Source organism: Coenobita brevimanus, chromosome 97, assembly GCF_032717465.1.
Source record: "Coenobita brevimanus isolate Jiangsu-jjx chromosome 97, ASM3271746v2, whole genome shotgun sequence".
Classification (NCBI taxonomy): domain Eukaryota; kingdom Metazoa; phylum Arthropoda; class Malacostraca; order Decapoda; family Coenobitidae; genus Coenobita; species Coenobita brevimanus.
In genome coordinates, this window is record NC_137050.1 from 5,021,239 (window position 1) to 5,047,169 (window position 25,931).

General features: G+C 39.6%; 1 protein-coding gene across 5 annotated transcripts in view; it reads left to right on the plus strand.

Moving 5' to 3' along the window:
- LOC145413738 (plasminogen receptor (KT)) overlaps positions 1 to 23,113 on the plus strand; it is a 72,414-nt gene extending 49,301 nt beyond the window's left edge. For 2 of the 5 annotated variants that reach the window (XR_013899764.1, XR_013899767.1), the window contains exons 6-7: positions 16,093 to 16,190; positions 22,826 to 23,113. Coding sequence is in view for 1 of the 5 variants with exons in the window: in XM_080283397.1 (XP_080139523.1) it covers positions 22,826 to 22,843 (18 nt within the window). In the remaining 4 variants the exon portion in view is untranslated. Of the gene's footprint in view, positions 1 to 16,092; positions 16,228 to 22,825 lie in introns of all 5 variants that reach the window. The other 3 variants (XR_013899765.1, XR_013899766.1, XM_080283397.1) reach the window with 3 other exon arrangements.
- Positions 23,114 to 25,931: the final 2,818 nt, after the last annotated feature.

A 25,931-nucleotide genomic window follows, 5' to 3' on the forward strand; every position in this document is an offset into this window, starting at 1 on the left:
ATCCTTACAAAAAACACAGTTTTATTATGTGGGCATGTTTCTTCCATCTGAACAATCTATGGCACTGTGGACTCAAGGCACGCTGTAAACAAGCCCCATCAGCCAAGAAAATCCACATTAGAAGGGAGGCTAGAAGACATGTGTGTGAGAACATAGCATATTAAAATTAAGGGCATCACTATAAAATGAGCGTTAGAAATTTTAGTACAGAAAAGGCTCAATTAACCGGAATGCATGGGGATTCATCCATTCCGGATATGGAATTTTCCAGATAACCAGATGTTACTCAAAATTTCCTGGGAGGTCAAACAAATGAAATAGGACCAAACTTGGAACTTTATTTCATAAAGTACGTTCTTCAGTATTAGATGCAGTACAGGTAAGATACAGTACAGGTACACTACAATACGCAAAAAAAGACAGGAAGAGAAATTGTACAGGACTGAACACAAACTGGTAAATATTACCAAAAATTATTTAAAGAAAAATTTAGTATATGTTACAAACCAAAATAATTTTCCAAACTTAGCTGCATACACAACTTTATCCTGTACTGTACAGAACTAATCAGGAATTATAGGGGGATCATCAGGATCATGATATGAGGATTCAGACAGTGGAGAAGGAGAAGTGGAAGGAACAAGATCAGGAGCTGAAGAAGTGGAAGGAACTGAACCAGGAGCTGAAGAAGTGGAAGGAACAGGATCAGGAGATGAAGAAGCTGAAGCGGAGGGATTAATTTTCTGTCCTTGTGGGCAATTTGAATCGGTGACGACCGGTATCCGGAATATTTTTGACCCCATGCAGAATTGAATTTGCATTCTGGTTATACGGATGTGCTGTTGCATTGGATGCCGGATAATTGAGCTTTTACTGTACCTTGAAATGTGCAAGGAAACTTACATTGGTCATAGGTTAGATAACTGGAGGAAGTCTGATTATAATAGGAAAAACTGAAAAGAACAATAATGGAGCAAGGAGTGGCACTGTGTGTTAACATCAGCACCACTTAAGTACATATGACATTTGTGCAGTCCATACCAAAGGATGTCATTGGTTGTCAGAAACCTCTTGTACACCAGGTATTTCAAAATTCAGACATTGATTAGAGGCCTTGAGTGAGGTTTTTCTGCTTTCTAGACATTTAACAAAACTGTAAATGCTTAGTGCTCATACTTCTTACATTTGACATGTCTACCCAACCCCACAAAGTGCTGATGTTTGTTGCAAAGAAGGGTAATATTTATTTTCTTCCATATGGGCATCTCCATTGAGTGAGTGTTTAGATGAGAAGGTCTTTATTTATTTATATATTTTTACATCACCAAAAACATATATATTTTTCACCAGGAGGTTGCAAAGGCACCATAATAGATGTTGTCTCACCATAGGAATTTCAATCTTGCTCAGCCTCACAGTTTATCCCATGAAAGGGCATGAGCAGAGAGGTAACTTTGAGTAAAAAATAGAGCCCAGACCAAGCCAAACAGTGCTGCAGACAAAACTGGCATCACCTTGGCCAGTGCATGCTTTCAACTCAGAATTTAAAACTTTTAGGAAGAGTTTCAGTTACAGCATAATTTGCAAGAACATTGGAGTTACAACATCTCTCTCCTCAGTGGTTAGCTGTGTTGCAACAAATCTTTTACGTCACCAGGCTTGTATGCAGTGACAGTGCAGATGCTTCTATGTCCTTTAATACTTTGATTGGTAGAGCCTTCACATAGGTATGATAAATATAATCAGTTGGTATAAGCCAAAATGAAATACAGTGTATTTGAGTGAAAATATTAGTAAATCTACTAGTGAAGTGAATTTAAATTCTCTGACTGCTTGAGATTTCTCATAATTAATCAGGTATTGTCTAGAATAAATATCGTGAAATAGTTGAGGTTACTGTTTGACCTCCTGATGGAGAAATAATTGTTAAAGCTATACAGTATATTACAGTAATCCCTCAATTATCTGACGTAACAGAGCCAAAGGTATATCCGGATACGGGCAGTGTCCAGATATGGAGCAATGTCCTCTACTGTTCCAATAACCAACCTATATGTACAATACCCCTCCTAATTTTGGCAGTATTCTGCAGGCTTTCAGCTGTTTTTAGACATCAGAACACACATTGCAATATGCAGTATAATCCTAAACACTAAGAAAACAGTGCATAATATCAACAAAAAAAACAAAACAAAAAAAACTACTTATATGCACAGTACCCCTCCTAATTTTGACTGTGTCCTAAAATCTTTCTGCTATATTTAGACATCAGAACACACATAGGAATATCCATAATAATGCTAAACACTAAAAAAACAGTGCATAAAAATAATAAAAATCCACAAAAACCCTACCTATATGTATAGTACCCCTCCTAATTTCGGCAGTGTTCTTAGGTTTTCAGCAGTATTTAGACATCAGAACACACATGGGAATATCCAGTGTAATGGTAGATGCTAAGAAAACTGCATAAAAAAAAAAAAAAAAATCCACAAATACCCTATGTACAGTATAGTGTACAGTACCCCTCATAACTATGGCATTCTTCTTCAGTCTTTCAGCTATGTAGACATCAAAACACATATGGGAATATCCAGTGTAATGCGAGGCACTAGGAAAGCAATGCATAAACAACAAAAATCCACAAAAAATTCACGGAAGACGGATGCAAAAACAGTTAAGTTTCTGGGACAACAAGTGATGGCTGCATCTGCAGAAAAAAAAAAATAATAAAATCCACAGTCAAATATGCCCCCTGAAGTTGGTTATATTGGTATAAATTGTATGCCGTCATCTTTTGCTGGGGTTTATACTATAAAATAAGCTAATAAAAACACACAACATTGATGAGTAAAAGTACAGAAATGTGGTGAGAATAAAGGTGTTCAAGAGTAAAAAAAAAATTCAAATAACTCCCCAAAATCCTAGTGCAAAATTTTGCCAGCACTGTGCAAGAGGTAAGCATATGTCTAGATGTAGAATTTCATGAGCTTTCTTCTTGTGTTTTCTGAATTTTGATACAACCAGTAGTATTCAAATAAATGGCCAAAATCTTTAAAAATTCACTGGTAGATGGTAGTCGGCATGATGGTGGGGTAGGACTGAGGAACAGGGAGGGGAGGGAGATAAACCTGGGCCCTGGCAGCTGGGAGCATGGAAGGGGATGAAGGAGGGATTGTGGGCGGGGCAGAAACGAGACTGGCCGGAGGACTTTGACCATTCGGTGAGGAGGCGGACGGATATTTTCAGTCAGCTTGTGGGTTGAGGTTGGCTTGGGGGACGTCTGGAAATCGTCTGCCACCAGATGTCTCTCACTGTTAACAGCTCCTCTCTCCCTAGCTCATGTTCAATTACCATGATTTTTCTCTGTTGATGTGAGAACTCGTGTGGCAAAATATTATCTTACACTACTGGGGTATTGAAGAAGCTTCCTAACAAAAATATAACAGGGGAGAATACATTGCTCTCATTTTTTTTTTATTTCCCTGAGAATGAAGCCCGAATTTTGAAAACCTGTCACTTACACATTTCTTTCTGTCGTTTTTAATGAAGGTGCTACAAAGCTGTGAGTTAAATCTTACCTCCTGAAATATTCCAGTCATACTGTAGTTTTAACCAAGCACTTGTTTTGTTTGTGTCAGTCTCTCTTTTGGCAGAAATTTAATGATGATGTATTATTATACATCAGCCATGTGAGCTCAGAGACAGTCCCCATTCCAAGATCTGATCATGACTTATACTCCTAGGAAAATGCGCTGCCACTACTTTCAGATAAGTCATATCAGATCTTGGAATGGGGACTGTCTCTGTGCTTGGATGGTTGGTGTAGAATACAGGTAATTTCATACATCATCATTAAATTTCTGCCAAAAGAGAGACTGACACACACAAAACAAGTGCTTGGTTAAAACTACAGTATATATTGAACATTTCAAGAGGCAAGATTTAACTCAGCTCTGTAGCAGCTTCATTAAAAAAGACAAAAAGAAATATGTAAGTGTCAGGTTTTCAGACTTTGGGTTTCATTTTTGGGGAAATAATACAGTGAGAGCAATGTAATCTCCCTTGTTATATTTTAGTTAGGAAGTTTTTTCAAGACTTCAATAGTGTAAGATGGTATTTTGCCACACAGGTTCTCACATCAACAGAGAAAAATCATGGTAATTTAACACATACAATACTTGGGGAGAACAGTGGTGGCCTCCAGTGATAGGCAGCTTCACAAGTCCCCCATTACTCACGTGCTGGCAGTACGTTACCAGTGATCCTGGCTGCCAGATGACTTTGGCCATTTGGTGGGGAGACGGACGGGTGTTTGCAGTCTGTTTGTGGGTTGCAGTCAGTATTATTCTCCTGCTGGCTGTATGTTATGAGTGATCCTGGCAACTAGACGACTTCGTCCATTAGATAGGGGCCCGGACAGCCATTTTAGCTCAGCCTGTGGGTTGTGGTCTATTACCTGCGTGTGAACAGAGAGACCGGCCAGCCACCGATGCTGGAACTTTTATGTTTGGTTACAGACAAAAGAAATCTGGATGCGGACCTAATAGTGAAGGCCTAATGTCCATATGTGGAGCATGACCAGATATGGAATGTCCGGATAATTCAGGGATTACTGTATTATTTTCCATCCGTCCATCCATCATCCAATCCTATGTTGCCCCACGAGGAGCATAGGAGTCCGGAGCTTGGCAAGTTGGTCCTGACATTTAAGTTGAGAGTGACCAGCCTCACTCGTCCCTGAGTGGCATTACGTGAGCAATAAACCCCAACCATCCCTTGGATATGAACCTCAACCTACCCAGTCTCAATCTGATTGGAGCGCCTTAATTACCCACTAAACCACCAAGTGCTATAATTTGGTTATATGGTTACTGCCCAGCATAGTAAATGGTTCCCTGGTGTACAGGAAACCTTTTGGCATGTCGTTCAGGGTTGAGTCACTCATAGGCAGAAGGAAGAGGAAAGAATGAAGGAAAGAAAGACAGAAGAGGGAGTGTAAAGTCATCTGTAGGCAGAAGGAAGAGGAAAGAATGAAGGAATGAAAGACAGACGAGGAAGAAAGGAAGAGAGGAAATAGCAGACACCCAAAGTAACACTACATCGAGTGAGCGGATGGTGAGCACCCTACCTACCACCAAGTATTGTTTTTATTATTATTATTATTAGTAGTAGTAGTATCATCATCATCTGTGTGTGTGTTTAAGAACTGTGATATTACATTACTTTTATATTTCTGCATCATTTTTGTAACATTTATAGTAGTGTGTCCAACAGATGATGTGACAAGCTAGACATTTGACTGTATAATCTTTAGTGCTCAGCCATACCTGTATTTGTAAAAACACTTGCAGTGTATGAGATATCCTAAGATAAGCCAGGGGTATCACCTCCATATCCACTGTCCCTAAACATAACTCATTTACTGCAGGAAAAGGGGAAAAAGATATTCTGTGGTAATCATAGGGGCATTTGTCTTCTTAGTGTAATAGAAAAAGTATATGGTAGGATACTTGACAGAGTTAGGAAAATAACAGAGGAATTAGTTGGTTAAGAAAAGGGAGGTTTTAGGAAGGGAAGAAGTTGTGTAGATCAGATATACAGTATATTCTTAGATCTTTAGTGGAAAAGTTTCTAGAGATGGGAAAGAAGTTGTATGTGGCATTCATGGATTTGGAGAAAGCATATAACAGGGTGCATAGACAAGCATTGTGGAAAGTATTAAGAATATGGAGTAGATGGGAAGTTGTTGAATGCTGTGAAGAGTATGTATGAGGGTGTGCTAAGGCTGCAGTGCATGTGGATAGTGAACTGAGTGACTTTTTCTATTTGAAGGTTGGATTGGGACAGAGATGTGTCATGTCTACATGGTTGTTCAGTCTGTATATGGGTGGGGTTATAAAAGAGATACAAGGTAGGGCAGTGGATGTTGGAGCAGCCCTAATGAGAGAAGGCAGTGTTTGGAAACTCCATGTACTGTTGTTAGCAGATGATACTGTTATTAAGTGAAGACGAAGGGAACTTCGAGGCTTTGTGGATGAGGTTGGGAGAGTGTAAGAAATGGAATCTAAAGGTGAACGTAGGGAAGAGTAAAGTTATGGTCTTTGAGAGAAGTGAAGACAGAGAATGTACAATGAGGGTGGATTGAGGAGGTAATGGAAAATGTGAGTGTGTCTAAGTACTTGGGTAGTGTGATGAGTAAGGATGGAAATTTAGAGGGTGAAGTGCTTGAAAGGGTATAGCAAGGAAGAATGGTTGCTGGTTCCTTGAAAGCAGTGATAAGAAGCAGGGAAGTGAGCATGGAAATGAAACAGTTACTATATGTCATTATTGTGATACCAATGCTAGTTATGGAAGTGAAGCCTGGACCTTGTCGGAGGGACAGAAATCAAGATTGAGAGCAGTGGAAATGAGTTATTTGAGAGGAGCATGTGGAGTCACATGGAGAGACAGACTGACAAATGAGGAAGTGAAGGAGCGTTGTGGTGTGGATGTGGATTTGATAGGAAGCATTAGGGGAAACACACTGAGGTGGTTTGGCCATATTGAGAGGATGGAGAGTGAAAGACTGACGAGGAGAGTGTATGTGAGTGAGGTGGAGGGGGTGAGAGGGAGGGGGAGGCCAAGGATGGGATGGAGGGATGGAGTGGGGAGGTATATGAGAGAGGGGGAGTGTGAGCTGGGAGGAGGGCAGTGAAATGGTGGGGGCAGGGTGACATGGAGGCGATTTGTTTGTGGCCACCCCGTACGGGATTAAGGTGTCTGGCTATAGATACTGTAGATAAATAGATATTAATTGAATTTTATTCTTGCTTCATCAAGACAGTTTGAATCAGTTTAGGAGACACATTTCAAACTGGAGGCATCAGGTATTGGTTATTCTTAAGTAGCTTCACTGAGAGGTGTCCCCCTAAGATGAAAAAAAAAAAACAGACGTAGGAGAATTAGAAAAGAAAATAGTCATTGTAGTGAACAGGTTAAGTACTGTAATAATAAAATTTTGTACTTTGAAGATGCTGTTAAAATAAGAAAATAGTGCTGCAGTGTGCATATATTACAGTATTGTAGAAAATTCCATAATCAAAGGAAAATGAGTGTATTGCCCATACTTCTGAAGTATGTTTTTGAATTTTGCACAAAAAAGTAGAGAACATAGAATAGACTTATATTTCATCTTGAATCTCAGTGAGGGCAGAGTGTCTGATATTAAATAGTTGTTGAATATTGAAGAGCATACTGCTATATCACTCATTGTATGCTGTAATACTTCTCTTAAAATTTTTTACTGCTGCCTGCTCAGTACAACATTGATAATGCAGTATGGTAGTCAATATATTTGAAATTGTAAAATTACACTTCCCTTTCATTTTTTGATGTTTTTTGTGGTTAGAAATTTCTGTAGCAGGTACAGTACTTGCTGTGCAAAAAACCTCTATGTTAATAAACACAGCAGTCACTTGCAAAAGCTCTGTTCTGTTAACTGTTTAGTGCCTGCGTGGAAGTTTGATGAAGTTGGAGGCAGGGGGGAAAGGTCCTTGTGGCAAAAGATGCAACACTTTCTCTACTGAGTGCTTTCTGATCATCATCATCATCATCACGACCTACTTTTTTGCTCTTTTATTGAGGGTAGGTAAGATCCAGAAATCAAAAACAGAAAGTTCAACAACTGGAGAATCTGTTCTTATCATTTCAGGCTGCAAAAATTTTGGCTTCATTGTACAGATGTATTCTATGTGCATCTCCATACACACTGTATCTCATCCACTGATCTGCATCCTGTTTTCTCTCTCTCTCTCTTTCTCTCTGTATATACTGTGCACAGTAAAAGTCCTCTCATTAGGGATCCTCGGGACCAAGCAGGTGCTGAAAGAGCAGAAACTGCCGGATGACCAAGAATACTTACCAAAAAGTTTCAAGTAATCATGGTCGGTCACATCAATGCAATCACAGTGTCCAGCAAGTATTATTGGTCAGCCCTAAGCACTAAATATTTAAGAAACAACTTATTTCCATCCATCCATCATCCAATCCTATGTTGCCCCTTGAGGAGCGTAGGAGTCCAGGGCTAGGCAAGTTGGTCCTAACATTTAAGATGAGAGTGACCAGTCTCACTCATCCCTGAGTGGCATTATGTGAGCAATAAACCCCAACCATCTCTGGGATATAAACTTTCACTGGCTCAATCTGACTGGAGTGCTGTAATTACAGTAATCCCTGTACTTTCCGGACACCCCGCTTACCGGACATTGTGGGCCTGGACCTTCGGAACCCAAAAATGCCCCCCCCCCCTCCCACCCACCCACCCACCCGCCCACCACCAAAAAAAAAAAAAAAAAAAAAAATCCCCCAAAAATCCAAATTTTTTACCACCCGTAATTTGAAATTGCAGTGCGGCACCGAACAACTGTTATACCATTGACCCTTCACCCCTTCCTTCCTCCCCCCTCCTCCCTCCCCCCTCCCCTGTCAGGGTTGCCATTTGGTATTTTTCATTACCAAATGTGGGCCAATTTGGTAATGAAAAATTTGTTTGGTAATGAATCAGAATAATGCATTACCAAACAAATTTTTCACATGTATGAGGATACACAGGATGGAGATGGTGGATTGTTTGCTCTCTCTGATTAATCTGCTAGCCTACCTAGCCTGATAATAATCAACATGCTGTTAATTATAAGAAGAGTGATTACATGTATTTCCACGTGTATATATAATTAGTGAAGCATAAATGCTAGCTTTACGAATTTGGTAATGAAAAGTTAAATTTGGTATGAAAATTGATGAGTTTGGCAATGTGGCCGTTGAGATCTGGCAACTCTGTTTCCCCATCACCAACACTCCAACAGTTACTGCCTAACTTCGATCGGGAGTAGATGCTTATCGCAGTGGAAGCCACACGGGCTCATTTTGTGAATAAACTGCAATACCTCGTCACTAGACCACATGGGAATTTACAGTGTTGTGCAGTGTTAAGAAATTAGAATTTAGAGTGCAAAGGATTAACTGTGGAGTGCAAATTGGCGGTTGAAACTGATATGTTGCAGCAACAATGTGCAGTGTTAAACATTTATAACTCACAGTGCAAAGAATTAAGTGCAGCACAATACTGGATTACTGTACGTGCTTCAAGAGCATTTTCACCACTGCCAAAACCTTAGAAAAGATGGCCACAAACGTTCTGTAAGTACCCTGGCTGAGGTACAGTCACTTCTAATTCCTCATTCTTTGGTTCCTTTTCATTTATTTCATACTTTATATCCATTATTGGTGTGAATAGGGTCTTTTAAGTTTAAATAGGTGCTATGCATGTCCGGTAGGGAGTTATTTAGGTGGCTTTCAAAGTTAGGCTGGGTTAGGGTCCTTAAGTACCAATCAAGAAGCCAGGGGTCCACTTTCCGGACGGGACCACTTTCCGGACATGCCTTTGGCTCTATTACATCAGATAGTAGAGGGATTACTGTACTCACTTAACCACCAGGTGCCAAAATTTGTTTGTATGGTTACCACCCAGCATAGTAAATGGTTTCCTGGTGTACAGGAAACTACCATGCTTGTCATTCAGTGTTGAGTCACCCACAGGCAGAAGGAAGAGGAAAGAATGAAGGAAAGAAAGACAGAAGAGGGAGCATAAAGTCACTTGTAGGCAGAAGGAAGAGGAAAAAATGAGGGAAAGAAAGACAGAAGAGGATGAAAGGAAAGATGGAGGAAAGGAAAGGGCAGACACCAGAGAGCACTTCATCGAGTGAGTGGATGGCTAATGTATTTAATGGTACAATACACAGGAATTTTTTTTAACCTGGGTGTTTTTACATATATACACCGTAAAATACCATGACAAAGTTTCCATACTACAAAGCCAGACACTCATGAGTCATGATGGTCGACAGCGCATGCAGTGTTGGCAAGCAGAAATCATACAAAAGCTCTAAGCTCAACTTCAGAAAGCGCTAAGCTATAGGTGAAGTGTTCAAATTTTCATGCAAAATTGGACGTCAAAACATGCTAGATATAGAAGAAAATATAAAACAGTATTTATTGGGGCTAAATTATTATAAAAAGCAGTCAGTTATTATGAAAAGTGCTAATCTAGGGCCAACAGCACCAAATTGGCAACTATGGGTGCACGGGTATCAGCGGCAAGCCAGTGACCCCATTGTGGGTTCCGATCGGCTTGGGGTATATGCCAGAATAGCAGAGAACTTTCGTACTGGAACTATTTATGAAAACCACTGAAAGACCAGAAATGCCTTAAGACCAGATGCCGAATGAAAGGACTTTCACTGTGTGTTTGCTTCATGGGGCAACATAGGATTGGATGGTAAATGGATGGATATACTGTATAGTGTACCTCGATACATATATGATACCCCTAGATGTGATACCCCAGTTTAACGATGGGGGTAGAATTACCACCATACCCTGCCTAACGATGGCCAAACCCCGGTTTAATGAAGGGTTTTGATTTTTTAACCCGCCCCGTCCCGTCGACGTATGGGTACGTTGCAACGATTTGCATTTGCCAGTCCCGGCGACGTACCGATACGTTGTGCAATTGCAAGGTCCCTAATTTGCCCAATTTTCAATTTTCGCGCGTGATTTTTCGTATGTATACATGGGACACCTTCCTCTATTCCTCTACAAGATGCCAAGCAGGGACAAAGCCTTACTCTGCATAACCTCCCCCCTCCCCCCCTCACACCATTGTCTCGACAATTCACCTGTTACCAGTGACCTGGCTAGTAAAGATGTTCAGGGCCAGAGTGATTCCCCAATCGATGACAATGTGGAGGACAATGTTTACATAGCATTAGAAGAAGAAACAGCCAGAAATAATGATCAGGTAATGTGGCAAAAAAAGGTCAGGAATGGTGATTAGTTAGTGAGTGAAACAATGCTTATAATGCCTTTATTACTGCTTGAAAACCAATATACTCTCATACTACATATACATTCGTACCAAGTAAATAAATAAATACCGTTTATGAGTGGATAAAATAGTTACCCTCCCATAGAACTCGTTTTCTTTGGTGCCAGCATGTTAGAAAACCCAGTCAGGTACGGAGGAACTCCTACCGCGATTTCTCTATGAATTTTCGATGTTTCTCACCAAAAGTGAAGGTTTTAGCCAAAACATTTTTTTTCGAAAATACCTCGGGATTGGAGGATGTCGGAGGTGCGGAAAACCTCGGGACGTGATGGGTTAAATCGATTTTTATGATGTTTTAGACTAAATTTATGTGTTTTGGTTGATTTAAAAACTGTTTTTAGATGATTAATGTGTTTTAGCCATAGGTGGGGTTGTACAGGTTACCAAGCTTGATTTTTTCCAGACTAATATTTGACGATTTTCATATTTTATTTGTTGGTTTTGGTGAGTTATTTACAGGTGGTAGGCTTAGGGTAGCTTCTTTTACAGCTGTTAAGCCATTTAGATTGGCTTTAAACGTGTTTTTGGTCTCATTTGGGTGGGTTTTGGACTTGGTTGGGGAGGAAACCCAAGGCTGAAAAATGCATCCCATTACTTAACATGTTAAATCTACCCTGATATATGATACCCCGCCTAACAGTGGGTTTTTACCTAACCAATTGCATTGTTAAACTGGGGTATACTTGTATATACAGCAGGTGTCGAAAGAGCAGAAACTGCTGGATGACTGGGAAATCCTGCCAAAAAGTTTCTAGCAATTATGGTAGGTCACCCAAATGCAATCACAGTTTCTACCAAGTATTATTGGTCAACCTTAAGCACTAAATATTTAAGAAGCAACTTGGAATGTATTTAATGATACAGTACACAGGAACTTACCTTAACCCAGGTGTATTTACGTATGTACACCGTAAAATAGCACGACAAAGTTTCCAAACTTTCGAAAGGTCCTGCTCACGAGTCATGATGGCCGATGGCATGCAGCGTTGGCAAGCAGAAATCTTCAAAACCCCTTAGCTAGAGGTGAACTGTTCAAATTTTTGCACTAAATTTGACTTAAAAATGCATTCTGTTCTTTAAATGTTTCACCACTACATCATTATGTATCTTCTCATTTGACTGACTTCATTATATTCTGCCATTTTTATTTGTGTCTGCATTCAGCTGCAAGTGCAGCACAGTGTCACCAGTCATAAGTATAATATCCACAAAACTGAGATGAAATCTGCGAAGATATGCCTGTTACTTTACTGCTATTGAAGCAATACAGTATCATCTGCCTATATATTACTGTGATATTCTGACCACTACTTGGTGGTGGCCAGAATCAAGATCCAAGTAAGATGGAGAAATAGAAGAAGGGAAGGATGGGAGGAAGGAGTAGTTGCAAGGAGAGTGGAAAGGTTACAAGAGGATGAGAAAAAGGCAGAATATAAGAGAGAAGTGGTGGAACAATTGGGTAAATATGAATTGGAGCAGATGGGGGACGTGGAAGGTGTGTGCAAGATATTCACGGAAGAAATATGTGCAGCATGTGATGTGGTGTGTGGGGTGAAGAGACGACGGAAGGGGGTGCAAGGAACAGCGTGGTGGAATGAAGTGGTGAGACAGGCTGTGGCACAAAAGAAGAAAACATACAATGAATGGATGAGAAATAGGGGCATGGAAGAAGTTGAGAGACGGAAGAGAGAGTTATATGTAGAAAGGAAGAGAGAGGGGAAAAAATTAGTAAGAGAGAGGAAGAAGAGAGTGGATGAGGAATTTGGAAGGAATTTGAGTGTAAAGTGGAGGGAATGTAAGAAAATGTTCTGGAAAGAAGTGAAGAGAGTAAGACTGGGTGGCAGTGAAGTTAGTAGGGGAGTGAGAGATAAAAATGGTAGATTACTAGTGGAGAAGGGAGAAAAAGTGAACAGATGGAGAGAACACTTTAAGGAATTGTTGAACACTGAGAATGGAAGTAATGCAAGTATATGTGGCTGGGGAATGGCTGGGAGAAAGAGGGAGGTGAGAAGACAGGAAGAAATCAGTAGGATAGAAGTTGTGGAAGCATTGAAGAAAGTGAAATTGGGGAAAGCCCCAGGAATTGATGGAGTGTGTGGTGAAATGCTGAAGCACGGGGGAGAGATAGTAGTAGAATGGATGTGGAAGATGTGCAGATTAGCCTGGGAGGAATGTAGAGTCCCAGAGGATTGAAAGTCAGGTATAATTATTTCCTTGTACAAAGGAAAAGGGGAAAAAGAAGTGTGTGGTAATGATAGGGGCATTTGTCTTCTTAGTGAAATAGGGAAAGTGTATGGTAGGATACTTTTTGACAGAGTTAGGGAAATAACAGAGGAATTAGTTGGAGAAGAACAGGGAGGCTTTAGGAAGGGAAGAGGTTGTGTAGATCAGATATTCATTCTTAGATCTTTTGTGGAAAAGTTTCTAGAGAAGGGAAAGAAGTTGTATGCAGCCTTCATGGATTTGGAGAAAGCATATGAAAGGGTGGATAGACAAGGATTGTGAAAAGTATTAAGAATATATGGACTAGATGGGAAGTTGTTGAATGCTGTGAAGAGTATGTATAGTGGTGCTAAGGCTGCAGTGCGTGTGGATGGTGAACTGAGTGAATTTTTCTCTTTGAAGATTGGGTTGAAACGGGGATGTGTCATGTCTCCACGGTTGTTCAGTCTGTACATGGATGGGGTAATAAAAGAGATGCAAGGTAGGGTAGTGGATGTTGGAGTGGCCCTGGTGAGAGAGGATAGTGTTTGGAAACTCCATGTACTGTTGTTTGCAGATGATACCGTGTTGTTAAGTGAAGACGAATGGGAGCTGGAAGGCTTGGTGGATGAGTTTGGGAGTGTGTGTAAGAAACAGAATCTAAAAGTGAATGTAGGGAAGGGTAAAGTGATGGTCTTTGAGAGAGGTGAAGTCAGTGAATGTACAGTGAGGTTGGATGGTGAAGAAATGGAAAATGTGAGTACATTTAAGTACTTAGGGAGTGTGATGAGTAAGGATGGAAGTTTGGAGGGTGAAGTGCTTGAAAGGGTACAACAAGGAAGAAAGGTTGCTGGTTCATTGAAAGCAGTGACAAGAAACAGGGAAGTGAGCTTGGAAGTGAGAAAGTTACTACATGACAGTATTTTGATACCAACTCTAACATATGGAAGTGAAGCTTGGACGTTGTTGGAAGGACACAAGTCAAGAGTGAAAGCAGTGGAAATGAGTTATTTAAGAGGAGCCTGTGGAGTCACATGGAGAGACAGACTGAAAAATGAGGATATAAAGGAGTGTTGTGGTGTGAATGTGGATGTGATAGGAAGCGTTAGGAGGAACACACTGAGGTGGTTTGGCCATGTGGAGAGGATGGAGGGTGAGAGACTGATGAGGAGAGTGTATGTGAGTAAGGTGGAGGGGGGTAGAAGGAGGGTGAGCCCGAGGATGAGATGGAGGGATGGAGTGGAGAGGTATATGAGAGAGGGGGGTGTGAGTTGGGAGCAGGGCAGTGAAATGGCAGGGGACAGGGTGACATGAAGGTGATTTGTTTGTTGCCACCCCTTGAGGCATCTGGCAATAGATAGATAGATATTCCATATACTGTATTACCATTCTTTACTCTTTTTCCATTAAACATTTTGATCACATACATACTTGACTTGCACAATGAGGAGGAAACTTAATCTGGGCTGCACCATTAGTGTCATACTTTGATTTACATATGCATGCAAGTCTTGGCAAACTTCTAGTGTCACTTGTTTATGAAACAAATTTTGAACCATTTTAATAAACGGACAGGTACTAACAAATGTGCTGAAACTACTGACAATACAGTATTTACTTTAAATCTTTGTCATATACTGGTTCCTGTTGTACGAACCGTCAAGTCCGAGTTTTCACATTGTTCATTTGAGTCAGTGATATTCACAGCAGAATGACAACTTTTCAGGCTTGGTTCATTTGTGGATCAACTGGATTGGATTTGCGGAAAGATTGCAGAGGAAAAAAAAACGAAACCAAGATTTGTTTATATACTGTCACTTATGTAACTACAGTATACTTAAGTGATGAACAATGCAGTGTCATAATGAAATAAAATTCATGCCAAAATTCATGCCAGGCCCTTCTGATATCAGCTGAGTACTACTCACCTCATACCTAACCTATAGTTATTTACTGCTGTTGCATGTGTTTGCAAAGATTATCATTAATTCATGTTCAAGAATATTGATAACAAGGAAGAAAATGCATACAGTGTTATTACCTAGCCAGTTTTCTCACAGTACATACAGTATAAGTTGCAACACTCACTTCATATCTTAACCCCTAGACACAAAAGGCCACTATTGTGGTGATAAAATCGTTTGGTAGTAGACTGATAAAATACTGTGGTTAAGATTTCTCATATCATCAGAGGGTTACTGGATGCAAGAGGGCACACCTATGCTGAATGAAGTCGTCTGGCATTAGTCAAAGTAAAATACCCTGGATTTCTCATTACCAGAAGGAGATCATATAATAGGTAAACGAGGAAAATGGAGGGGAAAAAATATAACTCTTAGTTATGCTGATTGGCATCAGTATAGTACTACAATGAGGGGGGAGTGTGGCTAAGTGCTTACACCCTTTGTCTCAGTCACTTCCAATGGTCTTCAGTGAAAAGAAAATTGTTCAGGGACAATATAATATCAGATTATCTGATCTTTAGAAACCTTACGTAAGTTGTACGAAGTCTGATGTTATGATGCAGAGATAAAAAAGTTGCACTATATATGAAGTTCTTTGGATTCCACAGATATTAGTTATACAGTACAATATATTGTTTTGCTCTTTACCATATTCTGGTATTCATTTTTCACACAGCGGTACAGCCTTGGTAAAAAGTGTTCATGACATTTTTTGGCCAGTCAAGTAGTGATGGAGAGACAGGGCTTTGTTCTGAATACAGTAACAGAATTGAGGGAATGCTTTAGTTTTTAGGTATCTTTCTATTACTGCATATGAGGACAGTTGATGAAAATAAGTAAGTTACCTTGATTGATTTTGGTGGTACATACTTTTAAAGGAATGTATTTCCATCTTTGTCTGCTTCAAACTCTTCAGCAGGCAGTACAGTACCTTAGTATAGAAAATGTATAGTGTAAGGAAGGGTGGGGAGTTTCTAAGCTGCGACGTTTCTATCCCAGGCTCTTCACCAGCATCGTAGCGGATATTACTAGGCTCCTTCTCCCATCCTTGTTCTCAGCCTCACCACCTGGACTTGTCTCCTCCCCTGCTTAGGCTGGTTTGTCCAGGCCACAGGCCACTTCATGTCTGCTCATGTGAGGAACTTGTACCAGCATTCCAACTTTCTGAAGAACAGTAAATTAGAAGTAATAGATATTTTTCTCTGACTGCAAAAACCTCTCCATTAGTGTTCAGTATAAATTACAGCTGCATTAGAAATAACTAGAAAAAGAAAATTGTACTTATATATGATTTACTGTATATAATGATATTAAGTGTAGGTTGTGATTTGGGTGGCATGCTATGTTAAGGATTCACCAGGCAGTTGAAATGCTTCTATCTGGTCCTGGGTTGACTGATTTATTGATATGTGTTAAATAATGTGTTTTCCAAAATCCAGAAAACATATTTTTCTCCTGTACTGAATGACTAGAGAAATCCAGTGAGGAAAAAAGATTATTCTTATGACCACCTAACAGGGACATGTTGAATTGGAGGAAACCATCTCAGACACAATGCTGGAGTAGTGGGTGTTGACTCGAAAATGCTGTAAAGCTGTACAGTGAAGCCACTCTGTTGGCATCAGATGGATGATTAACTTTCAGACTTTCTGCTCATGTCAACACCTCTTGACTAGTGTTTGCATCACAGAGTGAGATGCGTTATTCTGACGTATGGCAGAAGTAGGATTTTTTGGGAGGGTGGAAGAGTCAGTCGGGATGTCACGTTCATTCAGTATAGAAGGAAAATTAATGTTCGGCATCACAAAGACCTCCCCCCCACTGCTGGGGAAACTCCACTTAAAAAGGATGCTCATTTTAGAGGTGGGGTGAGCCCAGCATGACTTATCTGGTTTGTGGTCCAGCCCTGTTCCTGAATGTTTTTAGGTCATGTAACCCTGCATTCCTTGAAAGAGATAGAGAGACAGCATTGAGGAGAATGCAAGACAGTTCTGGGCAATGGGTGTAATCAAACCAGTGTAGCAGTGAGTGATTAAGGGTAAAAAGGTAAAGATGGGGGTAGACACCATGAGGTGCTTAGCCACGATGCTCATCTCCATAACATATGTCTTTGAGCCTGTGGTGGGTTATTCACCCACAGCATCATCCAGTTTAGCACAGGTACCTCCCTTAGGTGTTACCCTAGGTACTCATTTTACCTGCCAATCACCTACCAACCCACCAAGGGTGGATGGGCACAACACCTGAGTCGAGTGACGCCACCTGCCTGCACCGGGATTCATACCCTGCTGTAACAGGCTGGCATCTTTGTAGTCAGGGATGCTAACCACTCAGCCACCACAGCTGAAGTGATTGGTGCAGTTCTAACATATATGTGGAGGTTGATCATAAATATGATACAGTACTGTATTCTCAGAAATATGTGGATAAGAGGGAAGAAACAAGAGTACCTTAATTATAAAATCCTCATCATTTGAAACTCCAGTGTAGTGCCCCTTCCGGACCCCATAAGAGAATGATTTTATATCTGTACACATTGTTAGTTATGACTCCTGCACTGACAGCGTATGGCAGCTAGCTGTAAAACCATGTAACTGGAAAGTCATAATATTCTCACTTCATGTATGCAGTAAACTGTACTGCTGCTGGGCCCAGAGACCTACCAACATTTTGTACAGGAAGTTACAGATGTTATGCTCAGTAAGTTAATAATGTGACTGCCCAGGCCAAGAGTCTGAGGGAAAGATGACACTGTAAATATGCATCAGTACCCCAGTTTCCCTTGTATGTGTATCTTTAATATCATGAGAGGAACTTAGGGCTGGAAGTCAAGTTTTATTAGAGAAACACAGCATTGGTTGACTGCTCTGTATAAATAACAGGACACTTCTCATTCTTAATGCAAACTCATGGTTACTGGGAATATCACACTTTGTTCATGTTTCTTACATGAAGACCAGTGAGTGTAGTGACCTAAAAAGTGGATGTTGGTTGTTGGGGATTGTTGGATGGAGGTTTGATATTGTCTACCTGTAGGATCCTGTAGAGCTGTGTTATTGTGTAGAACCAGGGTGACAAGTGTGGAGTCATTGATGTGTATATGTAATCGGTACCTCACCATTATGGGAATGGCACATCTTGCTCTTTGATGTAAAGCAGACTGGGAGATCCCAGTTTGGTTGATAAATTTGAATGTAAACATTTCAGTTGTAGTGTAGTTGATGCCACTGCAAGTTTTTATAGTACAGTACAGGTATCTTGGAGTTATGCATATCCTCTGCCTCAGTATTCTGTGTCTATGATGGTTCCTACCAATCCGGCAAATACCTGTGTGGTAGTCATAATGCTGCTTCGTTTTTCTTAACTGGGAGTCTTCATGAATGAGGAATTGGAGAAAAAGTATTTTATGCTTTATAAATAAGTATTAGTTGTTCCTAGTTATGGGAGAACTATACTACACAGGCAATTCTTTGATTGTTGTAAAAGTAGGGTGGGGGCTGAAACCCTCTGCTCTTAGCACTGCCATATGATTGTGGCATCCTTACTGTCCAGTATTTATATTATGAGCAGCTTAATGCCTATGGCATAGGAAATGAGGGAGGATATTGTGTGTGGGTCTTCCTGTCTCTGATCTGTCTCCAGTAAGATTGCAGAGTCTTGTTTCTCCTGCATCCCATTTTACTATTGGGAATTTAATTAGTATGATAAAAGTGAGTACTTTCAAAAGCCCTATACTGACAAGGGTCCCACTAGCAGTTATTGTCGTGGATAATGATTTCATAGAAACAGTTAAGACCTTTTGAGAAAAGTAAGGTACACTGAGGTGTCATAATCACTCCATAACGTCTTCCCTCTTTAAACCATAACCACCCTCTTAACTCTTTTAAGCACTGTGCCATCATTGTTTGATATACAGTAGCTGCTGGTATTGGTAAATGAAAGGCATTAATACTAGATACACCACAGTTTACTGTAATGTTGAGTAGCTTATTTTAAAGAAAGTAAATAAATAAAGCATTCCATCCTTCTGTGAGTTTGGCTTCTGTCTCTTTACCCATAGTGTACATGTTTGTGTATCATTCTTCCCCACTGCATCTTATCTCAGCCTAATCCTCATTTCCTCTTACTGTATGAACACTTGCAGGAGTAGATGAATGCCTTCTGTTACTTGTTTTCTAAGGTTTAATGCTTCAGGAAGAATATTTGCCAAAACAGACACTTACATTTGTTACAGATAACAGTACATTATATGAAATAATTTTCTTGGTTGAGCATTCTTGCCTTTGATATTATTGCTGGAGGGTGGTTACATACTTATGATATTTTCCATGGTTGCTGAAATTATGGATCATATGGAAAAACATAGTAAACTGAAATTCACAGGCTTCTAAAGACATATATGAGAGATTAAGTGTGTGATGTTTTATGTAATACAGGGAAAATACTTTGGATTTGTTAGCCATTAGAGTTAGATTTTTTTTTTTCCAATTACCAAAACCCATGGAGGGATTCAAGGGGGAATATTATATTGCCAGGTACTGTAATATGTCACCAGTAGTAAATTGTCGTTTATGGTAGACACTTATGCTATGTATTTTGCGAATTAAATAATTTCCATGCACAACTGCCTTTCATGCAACATTTTATCATAAAGACAAAAGGCACAAACGCAGTCAGTATGCCCATCACAAGTTCAGTTTGGCTCAGTCTCTTATTGAAAGTAATGAAAATTTTGTATTAGGTTAATATTTTGCACTCAGTCTAATACTACATTTATATATGTATTTTTTTTTTTTTTAGAATATATTTACATTTTCATTCTGTTATAAGTGCTAATGTAATTCAACAGCAGTTGTGAAACTATAGTATAGAGATAAATTCCTTAATATTAAATTGTTCTTGTCTGTTATATGAATGATGTTCCAGCATTGATATTTTTGGATATACAGTACTGTACTCTATATTGGCTGACATATTTCCATTCCTTGCACAAGTTACCCTCACATTATGTATTAGCATATTCATTAGGCCATGGTTATGTAATAAGCAGTGTTCAAAATAAGTCAGTGTACTTGGTGGAGGGGTCATCACCTTCAGTCATAATGCCCTGTTAATAAAGCACATGCATGCAGGGGGTTGGGGAGATGGAGCAAGTCTTTTACAGCTGGGTCTTGTAAGGCTCCGATCTTAAATATTTTTAATATCAGGCCACTGTACTTTCATATGCTGTGGGTAATGGATACCAAAGCACTATTTAAAGGATCAGGGTACAGTATTCCAACATCATAGTCAACATCATCATCATCATGTTTAAAACAAATTATATATGGTGTTTGTCATCTTCAAAGTCTCCCCTGAATCCTGTTCTCTGAGGCAGCATATTTCAAAAGTTTCTAGCAAATGAGATTAAGAAAATATGGAAATAAAGTTGGCATATTTTGAGTGTTTGCATAGCAATAAACCACACCACAAAATGAAGTGGGGTTGGCAAAAAAAATCTTTGTGATTTTTTTTATTTTTTTTTTAAATAATAATATTATGAACCTAGCAACTCTATCCCTCTTTGTAGTGTAATGAACATAGTCAATAGCTTGCAAGTGAATTGTTATGTCTCCCTACTCTCAAAATGGAAGTATTAAAGGTTACATTTTATATTCCCTTTCTGAATGATCTATCTATCTATCTATCTTTCTATAGCCAGATGCCATAATCCCACAGGGGGTGGCCATTTGACTTTGAGTTAGTTGTTGTACGAGGAGGGGCACTAACCCTCCACCAACCGACTTGCTGACGTGTAGGGAACTCATATGCATTGGTTGCATGGTTACCACCCAGCGTTGTAAATGATTTCTTGGCTTACAGGAAACTGTTAACCTTATCACTCAATGTAAAGCCTCCTGAAAAAGAAAGAATAGTAATAAAAAGTGACAGGAAAGATGGGAGAAATTGGAGGGAAGACAGAAAATGAATGATAATGGTGGAGGAAGAAATAGGCAGCACTACATCAGATGAATGGGTAATGGTCACCACCACCTACCACAAGTTGCTAAATTTGAGAATCTACTGTAATTTCATCTTCTATATCTCCAAACACACCCACATATTTTTTCCCATCAGCTGTTTCTCTCACTGTACTGTTTTTTCTTTCTTTTAATGTTCAACACACCTGCTTCAAAATTTATTTCTTTTTCTCTTTATAATTTCTCCTTAGTTCTTTCTGTTGATGAATGAAGAAGTGAAGGAACGTTGTGGGGTGGATGTGGATGTGGTTGAGAAGATTAGGAGAAATACATTGAGGTGGTTTGGACATGTGGAGAGAATGGAGAATGAAAGACTGACTAAGAGGGTGTATGTAGGTGAGGTGGAGGGATGGAGTTGAGAGGTATATGAGGGAGGGGGGGGGTGAGTTGGGGGGAGGGTAGTCAAATGGTGGGTGACAGAGCGACTTGGAGGCGTTTTGTCTGCGGCCACCCTTTGCGGGATTAGGGTGTCGGGCTATAGATAGATAGATAGATCTTGTCTGTTCCTCCATTATCTCTGCTTTTGTGGTTGCTCTATTTTCTTCTTTTACATGCCATGCATTCTGCATATCCTTCATTTTGTGTTTGTACTGCCTCTGTTTTGGTTATGTTTTTCTCTTATGTGTCTCTTTAATATTTCATTTTCTTCTCTCAGCATCTTAATTTGCTACTCCGCATTTTCTTTGTATTTTTTCAGTCCTTCCTCTACTGGCTTTTTACCCTCCTCATTTCTGCCCTTTTTCCTCTACAGTAAACTCTCAATTATTTGGCATAATTCATTCAACCCCCACTCAGGGTATTGCATAGGTACCCCCAATCAGCTGTTCATTTGGTATTGAGTGAGATAATGTGTCACTATCTGTCGTGACCCTTTATCTTGAAAACTTTCCTACAATATTACCCATGAGTAACAGGTTAAAATCAGACATAAAATACAATGCAGTATTGATACAGTACATATAGTACAGTGTTATGGTTCATATTATATTTACAGTCATACTGTACTCACCTAGTGTTGGCTTTGGTGGAGGGTAGATACACTCAGATATGCCCTCACTATAGTCAGAGCACTGGGGCACAGGACACTGAGGAGTCACATGATCATGTATGTGAAATAAATACCATATATCCCTCATAAAAATACTGAACAGAGTAGGTCCCCCTGCATAGTCTGTTTCTGTGGGACTTATAATAAGGATTTATTAATAGAGCTCATTCTTTTCATCAGTAACATCAGTGTTGCTGGTTGTGAAGTAATTTTAGTTTCATTCAAAGTCACTTCATAATCTGTGTAATAGTGTATTAAATTTTTGTAATAAGGCCTTCCAAGATTTATTAAAAAAAAAAAGGGGGGGGGGGGGCAAATTTTGAGAATTTTCCAGACAGTTCATCTTGTTTTTGTCTTTAATGCTGTGTATTTTATAAAATGTGAAAAAAAAAAATTTATTTTGATATGAAAATGCAACCCATACTTTGTCACCACAAAATAAGAGATGAAAAAGCAACTCTAATTTTATGAAACTGCAGTTAAAGTTTAGAAAATTTTGCTGTCTTCTCACTTAAATGTAGTGCACTATATTGTGAATTGCATGTTTGTGTAGTAAAGATCAGACTGTGTGTTTCAACACTGAGTTGGCAATTTTTATATTTTAATGTATCTCTGTCTCTCTCTTTTCCCAAGCTTATAATTTTATTTCTTTTTGTCATTGCAGAGGTTGTACCCACTGTAAGATGATGGCTTGCCTATGATGTGTCGCCTGTGCATCTCTTGATTACTTTGATTGCTAGTGTCTGGTAGCTATAACTCTACTGTACAGTGTAACTTTCTTTGGTCCCTTATTGTAGTTAAGTTTTAGAAATATCACACAGTATTTTTATAATGTATTACATTTTTTAATTGAAGATAATATGAATTAATATAACAATAATAATCCTTGAAAGTGTGGTACAGTACAGTATTGTAATTATGTTGTTGATGTTTCTAAAAGTATATCCTTTGCCTGTGCAATATGCTACTTGTGTGATTTCCCTCTAATCTTCCAGTTACTTTTAATATTGCTTATAATATATATATATATATATATATATATATATATATATATATACAGTATATATATATATATATATATATATATATATATATATATATATATATACAGTATATATATATATACTGTATATATATATATATATATATATATATATATATATATATATATATACACACACAGTAATCCCCATACTATCTGGACGCCCACTTTCCGGACATCCCCACGTACCGGACATTGTGGCCCTGGACCTTCGGAACCCAAAAATGGCCCAAAAAAGAAAAAAATCCCAAAAGGATCCGAATTTTTTCCCACCCGTAATTTGAGCTGCGCGGTGCCGAATAGCTGTTACACCACGGACCCTCCCCCCTCCCCTGTCAGGGTTGCCATTTGGTATTTTTCATTACCAAATGTGGGCCAATTTGGTCATGAAAAATTCGTTTGGTAATGAATCAGAATAATGCATTACCAAACGGATTTTTCACATGTATGAAGATACTCAGGATGGAGATGGTGGATTGTTTGCTCTCTGTCTTAATCTGCTAACGTACATAGCGTGAAAATAATCAACAACGTGTTAATTATATGAAGAGTGATTACATATATTTCCACTTGCACATATAATTAGTGAAGAATAAATGCTAGCTTTACGAATTTGGTAATGAAAAGTTAAATTTGGTAATGAAAATTGAGAAGTTTGGTAATGTGGCCATTGCGATTTGGCAACTCTGTTTCCCCCTCACACCAATCAGTTAATGCCTAACTTCGATCGTGAGTGGTAGCATATCATAATGGGAGCCACAAGTGCTCAGTTTTTTGTGAATAAACTGCAATTTCTCGCCACTAGACCACACGGGAATTTACAATGTTGTGCAGTGTTAAGAAATTAGAATTTAGAGTGCAAAGGATTAACTGTGGAGTGCAAATGGGGGCTGAAACTGGCCTGGTGCAATTAACAATGTGCAGTGTTAAACAGTTATAACTCAGTGCAAAGAATTACTGTAAGTGCAGCACAACACTGGATCACTGTACGTGCTTCAAGAGCATTTTCACCACTGCCAAAACCTTACAGAAGGCGGCCACAAACGTGCTGTAATTACCCTGGCTGAGGTACAGTCACTTCTAATTCCTCATTCTTTGGTTCCTTTTCATTTATTTCAAGCTTTATGTCCATTATTGGTGTGAATAGGGTCTTAAGTAGGTTTAAATATGTGGTATGCATGTCCAGTAGGGAGTTATTTAGGTGGCTTTCAAAATTAGGCTGGGTTAGGGTCCATAAGTACCAGTCCAGGAGCCAGGGACTTGTTGTAAGCACCCAGAATGTTTAATATTGTATAAACTCACCTCTAAAACCACATTCTCTGGTTCTATTACATTTATTTCAGTCTTTTATGTCCCTTATTGGTGTGATTTGGGTCTTAAATAGATGCTATGCATGTCCAGAGGGAGTTGTACAGGTGTTTTTCTGAGTTAGGGTCCATAAGTACAAGTCCAGGAGGCTGGGGCCCACTATCCAGACAGGACCACTTTCCGGACATGCCTTTGGCTCTATTACAACGGATGCTGAAGGGATTATTGTACAGTATATATATATATGTATATATATCTCTCATCATCATCATCCGGACCTCCTTTCCCACCCAAGGACAGGGTGAGGAGTAGCAATGTCCAAACAGCCCAAAATTGCCCAATCCAATGGGCCACGCCTCCATTCACTCATCATTCAAGCCCCCGGAATCCTGGCTGTATCGGATACACCAAAAACATTCACCACGTTCTGTAGCTTCACATATTGTATCCGACAGAGTCAATCCAGACGCTGCCACGTTAAAAAGGGGTGCCAAAAATCCCTGATCATGCATATCTCCTCACAAAATTCATCCAGCCAGCTCGATCTCCTGTCAGTTCCCTAGCCTCACCGACGTCCAAACCTCTCTTCCTCACACATTCATCCACCATATCTCTCCACCTTCTCCTTGGCCTACCTCACCTCCTCGCTCCTTCGACTTCACTCAGATATACCTTCTTCACCACTCTATTGTTATCCATTCTCTCCACGTGACCGTACCATCTCAGTACACTCTATTCAATTCTGGTGTCCACCGACTTCCTCACTCCGCATCTTTCATGAATCACATTATTTCGTATCCTATCCACCCTCTGTACTCCACATACATTTCTTATATATATATATATATATATATATATATATATATATATATATATATAATATATTGTTTTTGTTTTAGTTTTGTTTTCGTTTTTAAAGGCTCCATATATATATGAGGTGCTACCCAAAAGTTCCAGTAATCTGAACAGAGGGAGCCAACTGTTTGCAGTTTTGCCTTTTGCCACTAGGAGAAGTCAGCAGCACCCCTTGTGCGTTAGTATGGACCTCGCCATGCCTGTGAGTGGATGTGTTGTTGAGATACGCTTACTATTATATCTTGGGATGAAGCTAGTTTGGGGGTTTTGCAATTGCGGACCAGTGGCGCAGCAGTGTCAAGTCATTGTTGATCATTTTCTTCTATATCCAAGAGATTGTTCACAAGGAATTTGTCCCACCCTGTCAATCTGTCAGTGGAAAGTTTTACTGTGAAGTTTTGCAGCATTTGAGGGAGAACATCCGCCGCAAACGCCCAGAACAATGGAAGAATGAGGACTACTTCCTGCATCATGACATTGCTCCTGCCCACACATCAGTTGTTGTCTGGCAGTTGCTGGCTTCCACTAACATGGTAGTCATTCCCCACCCACCCTGTTTGCCTGA